The 13,178-nt window shown below is 37.5% G+C and overlaps 1 protein-coding gene across 20 annotated transcripts in view; it reads left to right on the top strand.

The window, feature by feature from the left end:
• The window catches only part of PIKFYVE (phosphoinositide kinase, FYVE-type zinc finger containing), a 91,280-nt gene that overhangs the window by 17,468 nt on the left and 60,634 nt on the right, over window positions 1–13,178 (top strand). For 19 of the 20 annotated variants that reach the window (XM_063713010.1, XM_054549716.2, XM_063713008.1 and 16 more), the window contains 2 exons: window positions 2,113–2,320; window positions 5,084–5,173. In XM_063713010.1, the coding sequence (XP_063569080.1) occupies window positions 2,113–2,320; window positions 5,084–5,173 (298 nt within the window). Of the gene's footprint in view, window positions 1–1,538; window positions 1,623–2,112; window positions 2,321–5,083; window positions 5,174–13,178 lie in introns of those variants that run through there. The other variant, XM_063713014.1, reaches the window with a different exon arrangement.

Here is a 13,178-nt window from a genome sequence, read left to right on the forward strand (position 1 = left end):
AGTGCAGTGGCACGATCACAGCTCACCTCACTGCAGCCTCAGCCTCCTGGGCTCAAGCAATCTTCCCACCTCTCAGCCTCCCAAGTAGCTTGGACTACAGGGTGCATGCCACCATGCCCTGGCTAGTTTTTGTATTTTTTATTGATGTGGGGTCTCACCATGTAGCCTAGGCTGGTCTCAAACTCCTGTGCTCAAGCAGTCCGCCTGCCTTGGCCTCCCAAAGTGTTGGGATTATGGGTGTGTGCCACCATGTGTGGCCTACATGCATAATTTAATAAAACTGAGTACTATGTAATAGTAGTCTTAAAATGAAAAAGTAAAAGGCCATTTTGGTAGTGATTATGGTAAAAACATAATACAGTTAACTTTTAGAAGTCTTTTATTTTGTATCACTTCAGTTTTCTAATATTAGTGGGAAAATTTTAGGTAGAATTATTAAAACAACATGTTATTAGTAAGGTTTAATTATTTTACCTCCTTTTTTAATACCTAAGATGTTATAGAATCACTCAAAACAATGTTATAGAAAAATAGGGTAGAAATGAAAACTTCTATTTGGACAGGACTGCACCCTCAAAAAATACATATTTAGAAATATTAACCTTGTTTGTCCTCTCAAGAATATTTCATTTCTATCCTTTTTTTCCCCCCCAGACAGTTTCGCTTTTATTGCCCAGGCTGGAGTGCAGTGGCACAGTCTCGGCTCACTGCAACATCTGCCTCCCAGATTCAAGTGATTCTCCCACTACAGCCTCCCGAGTAGCTGGGATTACAGGCACCCGCCGCCATGCCTGGCTAATTTTTGTATTTTTAGTAGAGACAGGGTTTCACCATGTTGGCCAGGCTGGTCTTGGACTACTGACCTCAGGTGATTTATCCGTCTCAGTCTCCCAAAGTGCTGGGATTACAGGCGTGAGCCACCGTGCCCGGCCCTAACTTTTTTTATAAGAATTCTTTTATAGTTTTTACTCTCATATATTATACTGCATGTAAGCCCATTTTCTGTTAGTTTGCTTTTGAAATTCTTTGGAGGGTACTCTTCAGGGCTTCACAATAAAGACCTTAATATTTTCCCCCTTAATTAATTTGCCTGTGGAAAATATGTTGTTTCCATTTGTGTTGGTTTATTTATTCTATTAAAAAATGTTATTCCTTGAAACTCATGTCTCTGTTAGATTTCTTTTTTAAAATTTTATTTTATATATATTTATATTTGTATAGAGACAGGGTCTCGGTATGTTGGCCAGGTTGTTCTTGAGCTCCTGCCCTCAAGCAGTCCTCCCGCCCTCAAGCAGTCCTCCTGCCTTGGCCCCCCAAAGTGCTGGGATTACAGGTGTGAGCCACTGTGCCTGTTCTAGATCCCTTATTTCACTTTTACAACCTGGAAAAAAATACTCTTTTAAGCAAAATTTTCTAGTATCATTGGGATATACATTTTATTTAGTTTTATTTTATTTTATTTTATTTATTTATTTATTTATTTATTTATTTATTTTGAGACGGAGTTTCGTTCTTGTTGCCCAGGCTAGAGTGCAATGGCACAGTCTTGGCTCACTGCAACCTCCGCCTCCCGGGTTCAAGCAGTTCTCCTGCCTCACCCTCCTGAGTAGCTGGGATTACAGGTATGCGTTACCATGCCCGGCTAATTTTTGTATTTTTAGTAGAGATGGGGTTTTACCATGTTGGCGAGGCTAGTCTTGAACTCCTGACCTCAGGTGATCTGCCGCCTCAGCCTCCCAAAGTGTTGGGGTTACAGGTGTGAGCTACCATGTCCGGCCTGGTATGTTACATTTTAAACTCACTATGAATGTTTGTGGTAGTTTGGACACCTGGATGAATTTATCATAATGATGGCTCTTTTTTTTTCTTTTAACTTTTAACTTTTTATTTTTAGTGCCAGAATTCAAAATGGCCCTTAAATATATATAATAGAGCTAACAAAATTATTTCACTTTTTAAAATGTCTTTTTTTGAGAGTCTGTACTTGAAGAGATTTCCCTGTTATTAGATGAACTGTTGACCCAAGGAGTTAAAAAAAGTTACGTTAAGCAATATGTTACTGCTATCTTTTCCTTCATTTTCCTTGTTTTTGTTTTTGTTTTTTTCTCCTAGGAGACCTCCGAGCTTGCACATATTGTAGAAAAATAGCCTTAAGTTATGCTCATTCCACAGACAGTAATTCTATTGGGGAAGACTTGAATGCTCTTTCAGATTCTGCTTGCTCTGTGTCTGTGCTTGATCCAAGTGAACCCCGAACACCTGTTGGGAGTAGGAAAGCCAGCCGTAACATATTTTTAGAGGATGATTTGGCCTGGCAAAGGTATTGTCCCTTAAATATAATTTTATTTAAAGTTGAGAAATATCGATAGTTGTCTGACCTTTGAGTGCTTTCAGTTAACACTTACCCTCTTTGAATTATTTCCCGTCAGTTCACTGTGTTCTCCTTTTTCTTTGGCTTGCCTCCAGAATGTTTGCAGATGTTTATGGATAGTGATGATATTGGCTAATTAGAATGTAAGCTCCATGAGAGGAGACTTTACACCTTTCTTGTCACTGTTCTACCCCAGGCACCAAGAACAGTGCATGGCATGTATATAATCTTGATAATATTTGTTGAATAGGCAACAGAAGTCATTGAGATTATTAATTTCTAATGTAGCCTTCTGTGAGAAGAAGAATGCCCATACAATATGTATTCATATTTCCAAATGAAATTAGATTTTTTTTCCTTCTGAAGGTATATGTCATGTTTTTCTGTAAGTATACTGCACTGCTACGTCATGTTTTTTTGTAAGTATACTGCCCTGCTTGGTAGTAGAGGGTGCTAACTCTTGGAAGTTACCCGGAATTGTTTGAATTAGAATCTTAGTTTCATCAGTTTCTGATTTTTAAAAATTATTAGTTATTATTTTTGAGACAACCTTGCTCTGTCACCCAGGCTGAAGTGTAGTGGCGTGATCGTAGCTCAGGGCAGCCTCAGATCCCCTCCGCCTCAGCCTCCTGAGTAGCTAGGACAACAGGCGCACACCACTGTGCTTGGCTAATTTTTTTTTTTTTTTAAGAGGCGGGGTCTTGCCATGTTGACCAGGCTGTCTTGAACTCCTGGCTTCAAGTGATCCTCCCACCTCAGCTTCCTAAAGTGCTGAGATTACAGGCATGAGCCACTCACTGCACCTGGCCTCTGATTATTTTGTTTAGCTGAATTATTTTGTTAAGCATAATACCAAATCTGGCCATTACAAAGAGCTTATAGTTTTAAGTAACATCTCTCTGATAAGTTAATTTCTCAGTTAACCCTTAAGGAATTGAGAAATTAGTATGTAATGAATTTAAATAGAAGTAAAAAATGAATTAATTACAGCTACATTCAATACATATGAATCTCAGGGACATAAAGTGGAGTAGAAAAGAAAATCATCTAATCATGTAACCAGTAAAATTTAATTTATATAAAATTTAAAAATACACAAAACTAGTACACTGTCTAGGGACTGAAATGTGGTAAAACTTAAAGACGATAGATATGAAAGTTATAACAGTGGTTTCACTGAGGGACAGGAAGGGATTAGGACTGGGTAGGGGAATTTCACAGTCAGTGGTAGTGTACTTTTTCTTTTTCTTTTTTTTTTTTTTTTTTTTTTTGAGACGGAGTTTTTTTTGCTCTTGTTGCCCAGGTTGGAGTGCAATGGCATGATCTCGGCTCACTGCAACCTTCTTTTCCTGGGTTCAAGTGATTCTCCTGCCTCAACCTCCTGAGTAGCTGGGATTACAGGTGTCCACCACCATGCCTGGCTGATTTTTCTATTTTTAGTAGAGATGGGGTTTCATCATGTTGGCCAGGCTGGTTTTGAACTCCTGACCTCAGGTGACCTACCTGCCTTGGCCTCCCAAAGGGCTGGGATTACAGGTGTGAGCCACCGCACCTGGCCGAAGTTTCTTTTTCTTACATTAGTTTTTATTTATTTATTTATTTTGAGATGGAGTCTTGCTCTGTCACCCAGGCTGGAGTGCAGTGGCACGATCTTGGCTCACTGCAACCTCCGCCTCCCAGGTTCAAGCGATTCTTGTGTCTCAGCCTCCCAAATAGCTGGGATTACAGGTGTGTGCCACCATGCCCGGCTAAGTTTTGTATATTCAGTAGAGATGGGTTTTGCCATGTTGGCCAGGCTGGTCTCGAATTCCTAGGCTCCAGTGATTTGCCCGCCTCCCAAAGTGCTGGCATTATAGGCATGAGTCACCATGCCCAGCCTTTTCTTACATTGCTTCATGAATACTTTGGTGTTTATGGCATTGTGATTTTTTATACCTTACATATATTTTATAAATTTAAAAAATTGATTCTATGTTTAATTAAGCAATATGAAGTATAGAGATTTTTTAGTTTTTGCTTACTTTAGTTAGTAATGCTTTTTAGTTGTGACTGGCCCTGTTGTAATGGGCAGATGTGATTTAACAAAACAAATCGGGTTAGAAGGCTTCCCGAGAGATGTACGATAGATGTCAAAGGTAGAATGATAGTTAAATTTTAGGTTCTGTGCTAATTGCTTAATGTTCATTCTCTTTTAGTCAGTGTATCTCTGTGGTAGGCACTATTTTTCTCCTTTTGACAGATGTGGATGCTGAGGTTTAGCGAGATTAAGTAATGAACCCAAGGTCATGCAGCTAGTAAGAGGTCGAGCCTGCACTTGGACCTAGGTTTGTCTGACTCTGTGGTGCTATTCTAGTGGGTTATGGGGACTGAGAATAAAATATTTGAACTCAGATTTCCCTCCAAAATCACTTTCATCTTGTATTAATAATGTTAGAAGTTTCAAAGGCACCCATCCAACTAACTTTATTTACATTCCATATACTTAAAAACTTTTAAAAATTGTCATTTCGGCATTTTGTATTCTTAAAAGCCATGCACTGTAAAAACTATCATTCATACCATTTACACCCTAATTAAAGGAAGAACAAAAATGACCCATAATCTCATTATTGCAAGGAAAAAGATTAAATCTGCTTTTAATGTTAAAGAGCCTCATTGAAATTCCCTTTTACTGTCCTGAATTATTTCAGTATTTTCCAATTTTCTTTATAGTTTGATTCATCCAGATTCCTCAAATACTCCTCTTTCAACAAGACTTGTATCTGTGCAAGAGGATGCTGGGAAATCTCCTGCTCGAAATAGGTAAATTGACAAATGAAAACACTGTGCTCTCTGATGTTTATTTCTTTTCATGCTAATAAGAAGAACAAACGGATAAAAAGGGTGGGATTGATTGTCATATACTTCCGTAGCTCTAAAAGCTGAATTAAACTATCATTTTCTTTTGCTATTCAGCCCTTGTTTCCATTCTCTCAGTGACTTTCCAATATTCTCCACTGGCTTCCGGGTTTGGAACCTACACCATCCTTTCTCTTCTGGTTAAATAAGACGTGAAGGATGTGAGGGAAGGAGCCATGTGGACATTTTGTGGAGGAGTGTCCCAAGAAAACAGTTATAACAAATTCCTGAGAGGAAATACACTTGGCAAGGAATAACAAGGAATCCTATGGTAATGGAGTAGAGCAGTCTTAGAGTTAATTGTAAGGACTTTGTCATTTACTCTGAGTGAGATGGGAAGCTGTTGGAGAGTTTTACATTTTTTGTTGTTAATTTTTAATTGCTTTGAAAAAATGTCAAACATGCAGAAAAGTTGCGAGAATAGAAAAATATATCTTCATATATTTTTCATTAAGATTTGCTAATTTATATTTTGTCCCTTTGCTTTCCCATTTTTTCTTTTTTTAATTTTTATTTATCTTATTATTATTTTTGAGACGGAGTCTCACTCTCTCGCCAGGCTGGAGTGCGGTGGTGCGATCTCAGCTCACTGCAAGCTCTGCCTCCTGGGTTCATGCCATTCTCCTGCCTCAGCTTCCTGAGTAGCTGGGACTACAGGCGCCCATCACCGTGCCCGGCTAATTTTTTTGTATTTTTAGTAGAGACAGGGTTTCACCGTGTTAGCCAGGATGGTCTTGATCTCCTGACCTCGTGATTCTCCTGCCTCGGCCTCCCAAAGTGTTGGGATTACAGGCATGAGCCACCGCGCCCAGCCTATTATTTTTTAGTAAAATACAGAGATGGGGTTTCACTTTGTTGTCCAGGATGGTCTTGAACTTCTGACCTCAAGCGATCTTCCCACCTCGGACTCCTAAAGTGCTGAGATTACAGGTGTGAGCCACTGCACCTGGCCATCGTTTTTTATATTGTATATATGCATATTTTCTGAACATATATGCATATTTTCTGAACCATTTGAGAGTAAGTTGCAGACGTCATTATCCTTTATATATTTTTATTAAGTTTATTTTTTATAGCAGTTTTAAGGTTCATAGAAAAAGTGAGCAGAAAGTACAGAGAGTTCCCCTATAGCCCCTGTCCCCACACATGCACAATCTTCATGACTATCGGTGTCCTGCACTAGAGTGGCATGTTGTATTCAGTGGACCTACTTTGACACATGATCATCATCTAAAAGTTCATAGTTAACATTAGAATTCACCCTTGGTGTTGAATATTCTATGGATTTGGACAAATGTATAATGACATGCGTCTGTCATTGTTGTATCCTATGGAATAGTTCCTCTGCCCAAAAAGTCTACTGGGCTCCTCCTATTTATCCCTTCCTCTCCCCAACCCATGACAATCATTAATCTTTTTTACTGTCTCCATAGTTTTACTTTTTCCAGAATGCCATATAGTTGGAATTATACAGTGTGTAGACTTTTCAGATAGGCTTCTTTCACCTACTAATATGCATTTAAGTTTTCTCTATGTCTTTCCATAGCTTGATAGCTCATTTCTTTTTAGTGATGAATAATATCCCATTGTCTGGATACGCTATGGTTTATCTACTCACCTACTGAAGGACATCTTGATTGCTTCTAAGTTTTATCAGTTACGAGCAAGGCTGTTACAACATCTGAGTACAGGTTTTTTTGTGGGTGTAATTTTCAATTCATATGGATAAATACTAAGGAGCATGATTGCTGAGTCCTATGGTAAGATTATGTTTAATTTTGTAAGACACTGGTAGACCTTTCTTCAAAGTGGTTTTACCATTTTGCATTCCTACCAGCAATGAATGAGAGTTCCTGTTGTTTCACATCCTCGTCACATTTGGTGTTGTCAGTTTTGGATTTTGGCAGTTTTGATGGGTGTATAGTATTATCTCGTGTGATTGACTTTTGTGTATTAATCTTGTATCCTGCCACCTTGCTATAATCACTTACTAATTTCAGGAGTTTGTTAGTTCTTTTGGATTTTCTATATAAACAGTCTTGTCATCTGTGAACAAAGTTTTGTTTCTTCGTTCCCAATCAGTGTACCTTTTATTTCCTTTTCCTGTCTTATTTCATTAGCTAAGACTTCTAGTCCAATGTTGAAAAGGAGTAGTGAGAGGGGACATCCTTTCCTTGTTCCTGATCTTAGTAGGAAAGCTTTGAGTTTCTCACCATTAAGTATGATGTTAGCTGTATGTTGTTTTTCGTAGATACTCTTTATCATGTTGGGGAAGTTTCCTCTATTCCTAGTTTACTGAGAGTTTTTATAATGAAGGAGTGTTGGATTTTGTCAAATGCTTTTTCTATATCAATGACATGATTATGTAATTATTCTTCTGTAACTTGATGTGATGAGTTATATTAATTGATTTTTGAATGTTGAACCAGCCTTGCATACCTGGGATAAATTCCATTTGGTTGTGGTTTATATAGTTTTTAATACATTGTTGGATTGGATTTGTTACTGTTTTGTAGAGGATAATAGTTAGTGGTTTCCTTTTCTTGTCAAGTCTTTGTCTGGTTTTGGTATTAGGGAAATCCTGGCCTCATAGACTGAGTTAGAAAGTATTTCCTCTGATTCTATCTTCAGGAAAATTTTGTGGAGAATTGACATAATTTATTTCTTAAATGTTTGGTGGAATTCACCAGTGAATGCATCTGGGCCTGGTGCTTTCTGTTTTGGAAAGTTACCAGTTATTGATTCAATTTCTGTAAGAGAAATAGGTCTATTTCGATTTTCATTTCTGATATTAATACTTTGTGTTTTCTCCCTTTTTTTTCTTAGCCTGGCTGGATACTTACTGATTTTATTGATCTTTTCAAAGAACCAGCTTTGGCTTTGTTGATTTTCTCTATTGACTTCTTCTCTAATCTTTATTATTATTTTTCCTGTGCTTACTTTGGATTTAATATGCTTTTTAACAAACACTTTGTTCCCTAAGGTGGAAGCTTAGATGATTGATTTTAGATTTTCTTTTTAAATGTATGTACTTCCTGCTATGAATTTCCCGCTAAGCACTGCTTTCTGCTGCATTCCACGAATTTAGATAGGTTGTATTTTCATTTTCATTTAGTTACAAATATTTAAAAATTTTTCTTTATATTCTTCTTTGACTCATCTATTTTTTTTAACAAGTGTGTTGTTTCATTTCTAAGGATTTTGGGATTTTATAGCTGTTTTTCTGTTAATGATGTCTGGTTTGATTCCATGTTGGTTGTTGAAGGCAGACATTGTATGATTTCTACTCTTTTAAATTTGTTATGGTGTGTTTTATGACCCAGAATGTGGTGTGTTTTGGTGAATGAATTCCATGTTACTTGAGAGGAATGTGTATTCTGTTGTTGAATTAAACAGTCTATCCATTATATATAAGATATCCATTATATCCACCTGATTAATGGTGTTGTTGAGTTCAGCTATGTTGTTATTGATTTTCTCTCTGCTGGATGTTTCCATCTCTGATAGAGGGGTTAAAGTCTCCAGCTATAATAATGAATTCATCCATTTCTCCTGTAGTTCTATCAGTTTTTGCCTCATATATTTTGGTACTCTGTTGTTAGGAGCGAGCATACATATTAAGGATTGTTCTGTCTTTTGGAATATTGATTTCTTTATCATTATGTAATTTCTCTTTTTATCTTTGATTGCTCTGAAGTCTGTTCTGCCTGAAAATTAATATAGTTACTCCTGCTCTTTTTTTTATTAGCGTTAACTTGGTATATCTTTCTCCATCTATTTACTTTTGTTCATGTATCCTGTTATGATTTCATTTAAAAATTTAAAAATTAATTTTTAAAATTGACACATAATAATTGTGCATATTTATGGGGTAAATAGTGACATTTTGACCCTTCACTTATTTTTTAATCTGTATGTGTCTTTGTATTTAAATTAGGTTTCTTGTAGACAATGTATTTTTGGGTCTTAGTTTTTGATCCATTCTAACCATCTCTGTCTTTTAGTTGGTGTATTTAGACTATTGATGTTTAAGCTGATTACTGATGTAGTTAGAGTAATATCTGCCATATTTGTTACTGTTTTCTACTTGTTGCCCTTGTTCTTCCTGTTTTTGTCTTCTGTACCTTTTCCACCTTTATGTATTTAATTGAGCATTTTATGTTATTCCATTTTCTCTCCTTTTTAAAGGATATCAGTTATATTCTTTTTACTTTTTTTAGTGATTACCCTAGAGTTTGCAGTGTAACTTACAACTAATCCACATTTACTTTCAAATAATGCTATACTACACAGGTAATGCAAATACCTTATAACAAAATACTCCTAATTTTTCCCTCCCATCTGTTGTATCACTGGCATTCATTTCACTTACATATAAGCATGCATACATACATAATTGAATACATTGTTGCTATTATTTTGAAGAAATAGTTAATCTGTTACATCAACTAAGAGTAAGAAAAAGAAAAGTTTTTACTTTAACTTATTCCTTCTTTGATGCTTTTCTTTGTGTATTAATAGATCCAAGTTTCTGACCTATATCATATTCCTTCTCTCTGCCTTTTCAGCATTTTTTGCAAGGCAGGTCTACTGGCAAAAAATTCCCTCAGTTTTCATTTGTCTAAGAAAGGCTTTAATTCTCCTTCACTTTTGGAGGGTATCATCAGGGTACAGAATTCTAGGTTGGTGGCTTTTTTCTCTCAGCATCTTAAATATTTCATTTCATTCTTTTTGCTTGCATGGCTTCTGAGGAGAAGTCAGATGTATTTATTATCTTTGATACTCTACAGGTAAGGTTTTTTTTTTTCTTTAAATAGAGATGGGGTCTTGCTGTGTTGCCCAGGCTGGTCTCAAACTCCTGGCTTCAAGCGATCCTTTTGCTTTGGCTTCCCAAAGTGCAGGGATTACAGGTGTGGGCCACCACGCTTGGTCTTTCAGGTGGTTTTTTTCAAGATCTTTTTCTTTATTTTTGAGTTTCTGCCATTTGAATACACTTAGTTTTGCCTAAGTGTCGTTTTTTGACATTTATCCACGCTTGTGTTCTCTGAGCTTCCTGGACCTGTGGCTTGGCATCTGACATTAATTTGTGGGAAATTCTCAGTGATTATGGCTTCAAATATTGCTTGTGTTCCTTTCTCTCTTTCTTCTTTTTTTGGTATTCCCATTACATTTATATTATACCTTTTGTAGTTGTCCCACATTTCTTGGATATTGTTTGTTCAGTCTTTTTTCTATTTGCTTTTCAGTTTTGGCAGTTTCCGTTGAGATAGCCTCAAGTTCAAAGATTCTTTCCTTACCTGTGTCTAGTCTACTAAGAGCCCATCAAAGGCACTCTTCTTTAATGTTATGGTGTTTTTGATCTCTTGCATTTCCTTTTTGCTTCTTTCTTAGAATATCCGTCTCTCCGCTTATATTATCTGTTCTTGCCTGTTGTTTACTTTTCCCATTAACACCCTTAGCATATTAATTATAGTTTAAAAACAATTCCTAGACTCATAAGTCCCACATTCATGTTGAGCCTGTTTCGGATGCTTGTTCAGTGTCTTTGAACTGTGTTTTTTGGCTTTCATTATGCCTTGTGATTTTTTGTTGAAAGTTGGACATGCTGTACTGGGTAAAAGGAACTATGGTAAATAGGCCTTTAGTGATGTAGTGATAGGATGTAGGGGGAGGTTAAGTGGTCTCTAGTCCTGTGAATCACTCTCACAGGTGAGCCTGTGCCCCTGAACTGTAAACTTTATCAGGGCTTCTCGTTTTTTTCCCCTTAGGTGAGACAGAATGGCTGGAGGGGGCTGGAGTTGGGGATTTTTCTTCCCCCATGTGGAAGGCTAGAAGGGGCTGTGGTTGGGGATTTCCTTCTCCCTGGGTAGGTTAAGCTCTGATATAACTCCAGCAGGTTAGGCTCTGGTAAAATAGTTTCTCCTCAGGGCGGGACTTGTTATGAAGAACAGAATGCTCTGACGTATTTTTAAGTTGTTTATTCTCTCCCTCTGCTGGAAGCCAGAAGCTGGAGGGAATTTTTCTGACATTCACTGTGAGGACGTGGTAGATCTGGAAGTGAAACTCCCAAAAGCATCCCCGCTACCCCTATGACTGGGTTCACCTAGAATTTGTATCTCTGGTTTGTCTACACTGAGCTTCAAGGAATTTGTCAATTTGATTTTAGGTTTTCCTACCCTAGTACTGGTTTCCATGGAGGTTTCTGCTCCAGTGAGTTGTGATCCTCTGTATCTGCTTATCTTTCTGCAGTATTTAGAGCAGGATTTGGCTTGTGACCTCACTTCTCTGATGGACCTAAGAACAGTTGATGATTTTTCTCTTTGTTCAGGTTTTAGTTGTTGAGATGGAGTGAAGATGCTCACGTGCTAGGCCAGAAGTAGAAAGTTCTATTTTTCACTTTTGAATACTTAAGTGTTTTTCCTCAGAACAGTCATGTTCTCTTACATAACAAATTTAGGAAATTGTAACAGTGGTACATTTCTATTATGTAATATACTGTAGGTATTCTGATTTCGCCAATTGTGCTAATAATGTTTTTTTGTACTGATTTTCCCCCCAATCTGTGATCCAGTTCAGAATCATACATTGAACTTATTTGTCATATGTCTTGGTTTTCTTTACTCTGTAACAGTATCTTAGTCTTTCTTTGTGAAGAGGATATAGACTAGTTGTTTAGTAAAATGCCCATCAATTTAAGTTTATCAAAAGCTCCCTATGATTAGATTTGGGCTGTGGAGTTTTGGGGCAGAAATACTCCATGAGTGCCACATCCTTCTCAATCTGTTATGTTATAAAGGACACAATACAAGTTTATCCCATTGGTGGTGTTGACTTGATCTCTCACATGTTAGGTTTCTCCACTGTAAAGTTACTATTTTGTCCTTCGTAATTAGTAAGTAATATGTGGGGGAGTTACTTTGAAACTGCATGAATACCCTATATCTTAATAATCTTTCAGTCAATAGTTTTAGCATTCATTTATGATACTTGTTGAAATGCAATGTTATTATGTTTGCAAAATGGTGATTTTTCTAAGTCTATCATTGCTTTGACATTTATTAGTTGACATTCTACTCTGAAAAGTTTTCCCTTGTTGGAGAGTTTTGGGTGGAGTGTGGAAGGATGACACGAAATTTTTTTTTTGAGACAGTCTCGCTTTGTTGCCCAGGCTGGAGTGCAGTGGCGCAATTTCACCTCACTGCAACCTCTGCCTCCCAGGTTCAAGCAATTCTTGTGCCTCAGTCTCCCGCTAGCCTGGGATTACAGGCACCTGCTAGCATGCCTGGCTAATTTTTGTATTTTTAATAGAGACAGAGTCTCACCATGTTGGCCAGGTTGGTCTCAAACTCCTGACCTCAGGTGATCCACCTGCCTTGGCCTCCCAAAGTGCTGGGATTATAGGTGTGAGCCACCACGCCTGGATGAAACAGACAAATTCTAAATATATTTTGATTGTAGAGCTAATAGGATTTGCTAATCAACTGGATGTAGGGTTCAACAGAAAGACATCAAAGATGACTCAGGTCTTTGACCTGAGCAGTTGGAGGGGTGGAATTGCCAACTGGGAGGAACAGTTTGGTTTTAGAGGTGTTGAATTTGAGATATCTTCTAGACATCCAAGTGAGATGTCAAATAGTTGGATATATGAGTCCAGAATTTAGGGGAGGGCTACAGGCTAGAGATGTAAACTTGGATGTTGTCATCATGTGTATGGTATTTAAAGCTATGAACTTGAATGGAGATCATCAAGAGAATGAGTGTGAAAAGGGAGGAAATAAGGACTAAGGACTGAGATTGGAGAAATCAAGAGAAACCAGAAAAGGAGATGGGGAGAGGCCAGCGAGGTGACAGGGAAACTAGGAGGGTATTTATCTTATTAGTCAAGTGGAGAAAGTTTTTCAAGAAAAGG

The sequence above is a fragment of the Pongo abelii genome, chromosome 11, assembly GCF_028885655.2.
Source record: "Pongo abelii isolate AG06213 chromosome 11, NHGRI_mPonAbe1-v2.0_pri, whole genome shotgun sequence".
Classification (NCBI taxonomy): Eukaryota; Metazoa; Chordata; class Mammalia; order Primates; family Hominidae; genus Pongo; species Pongo abelii.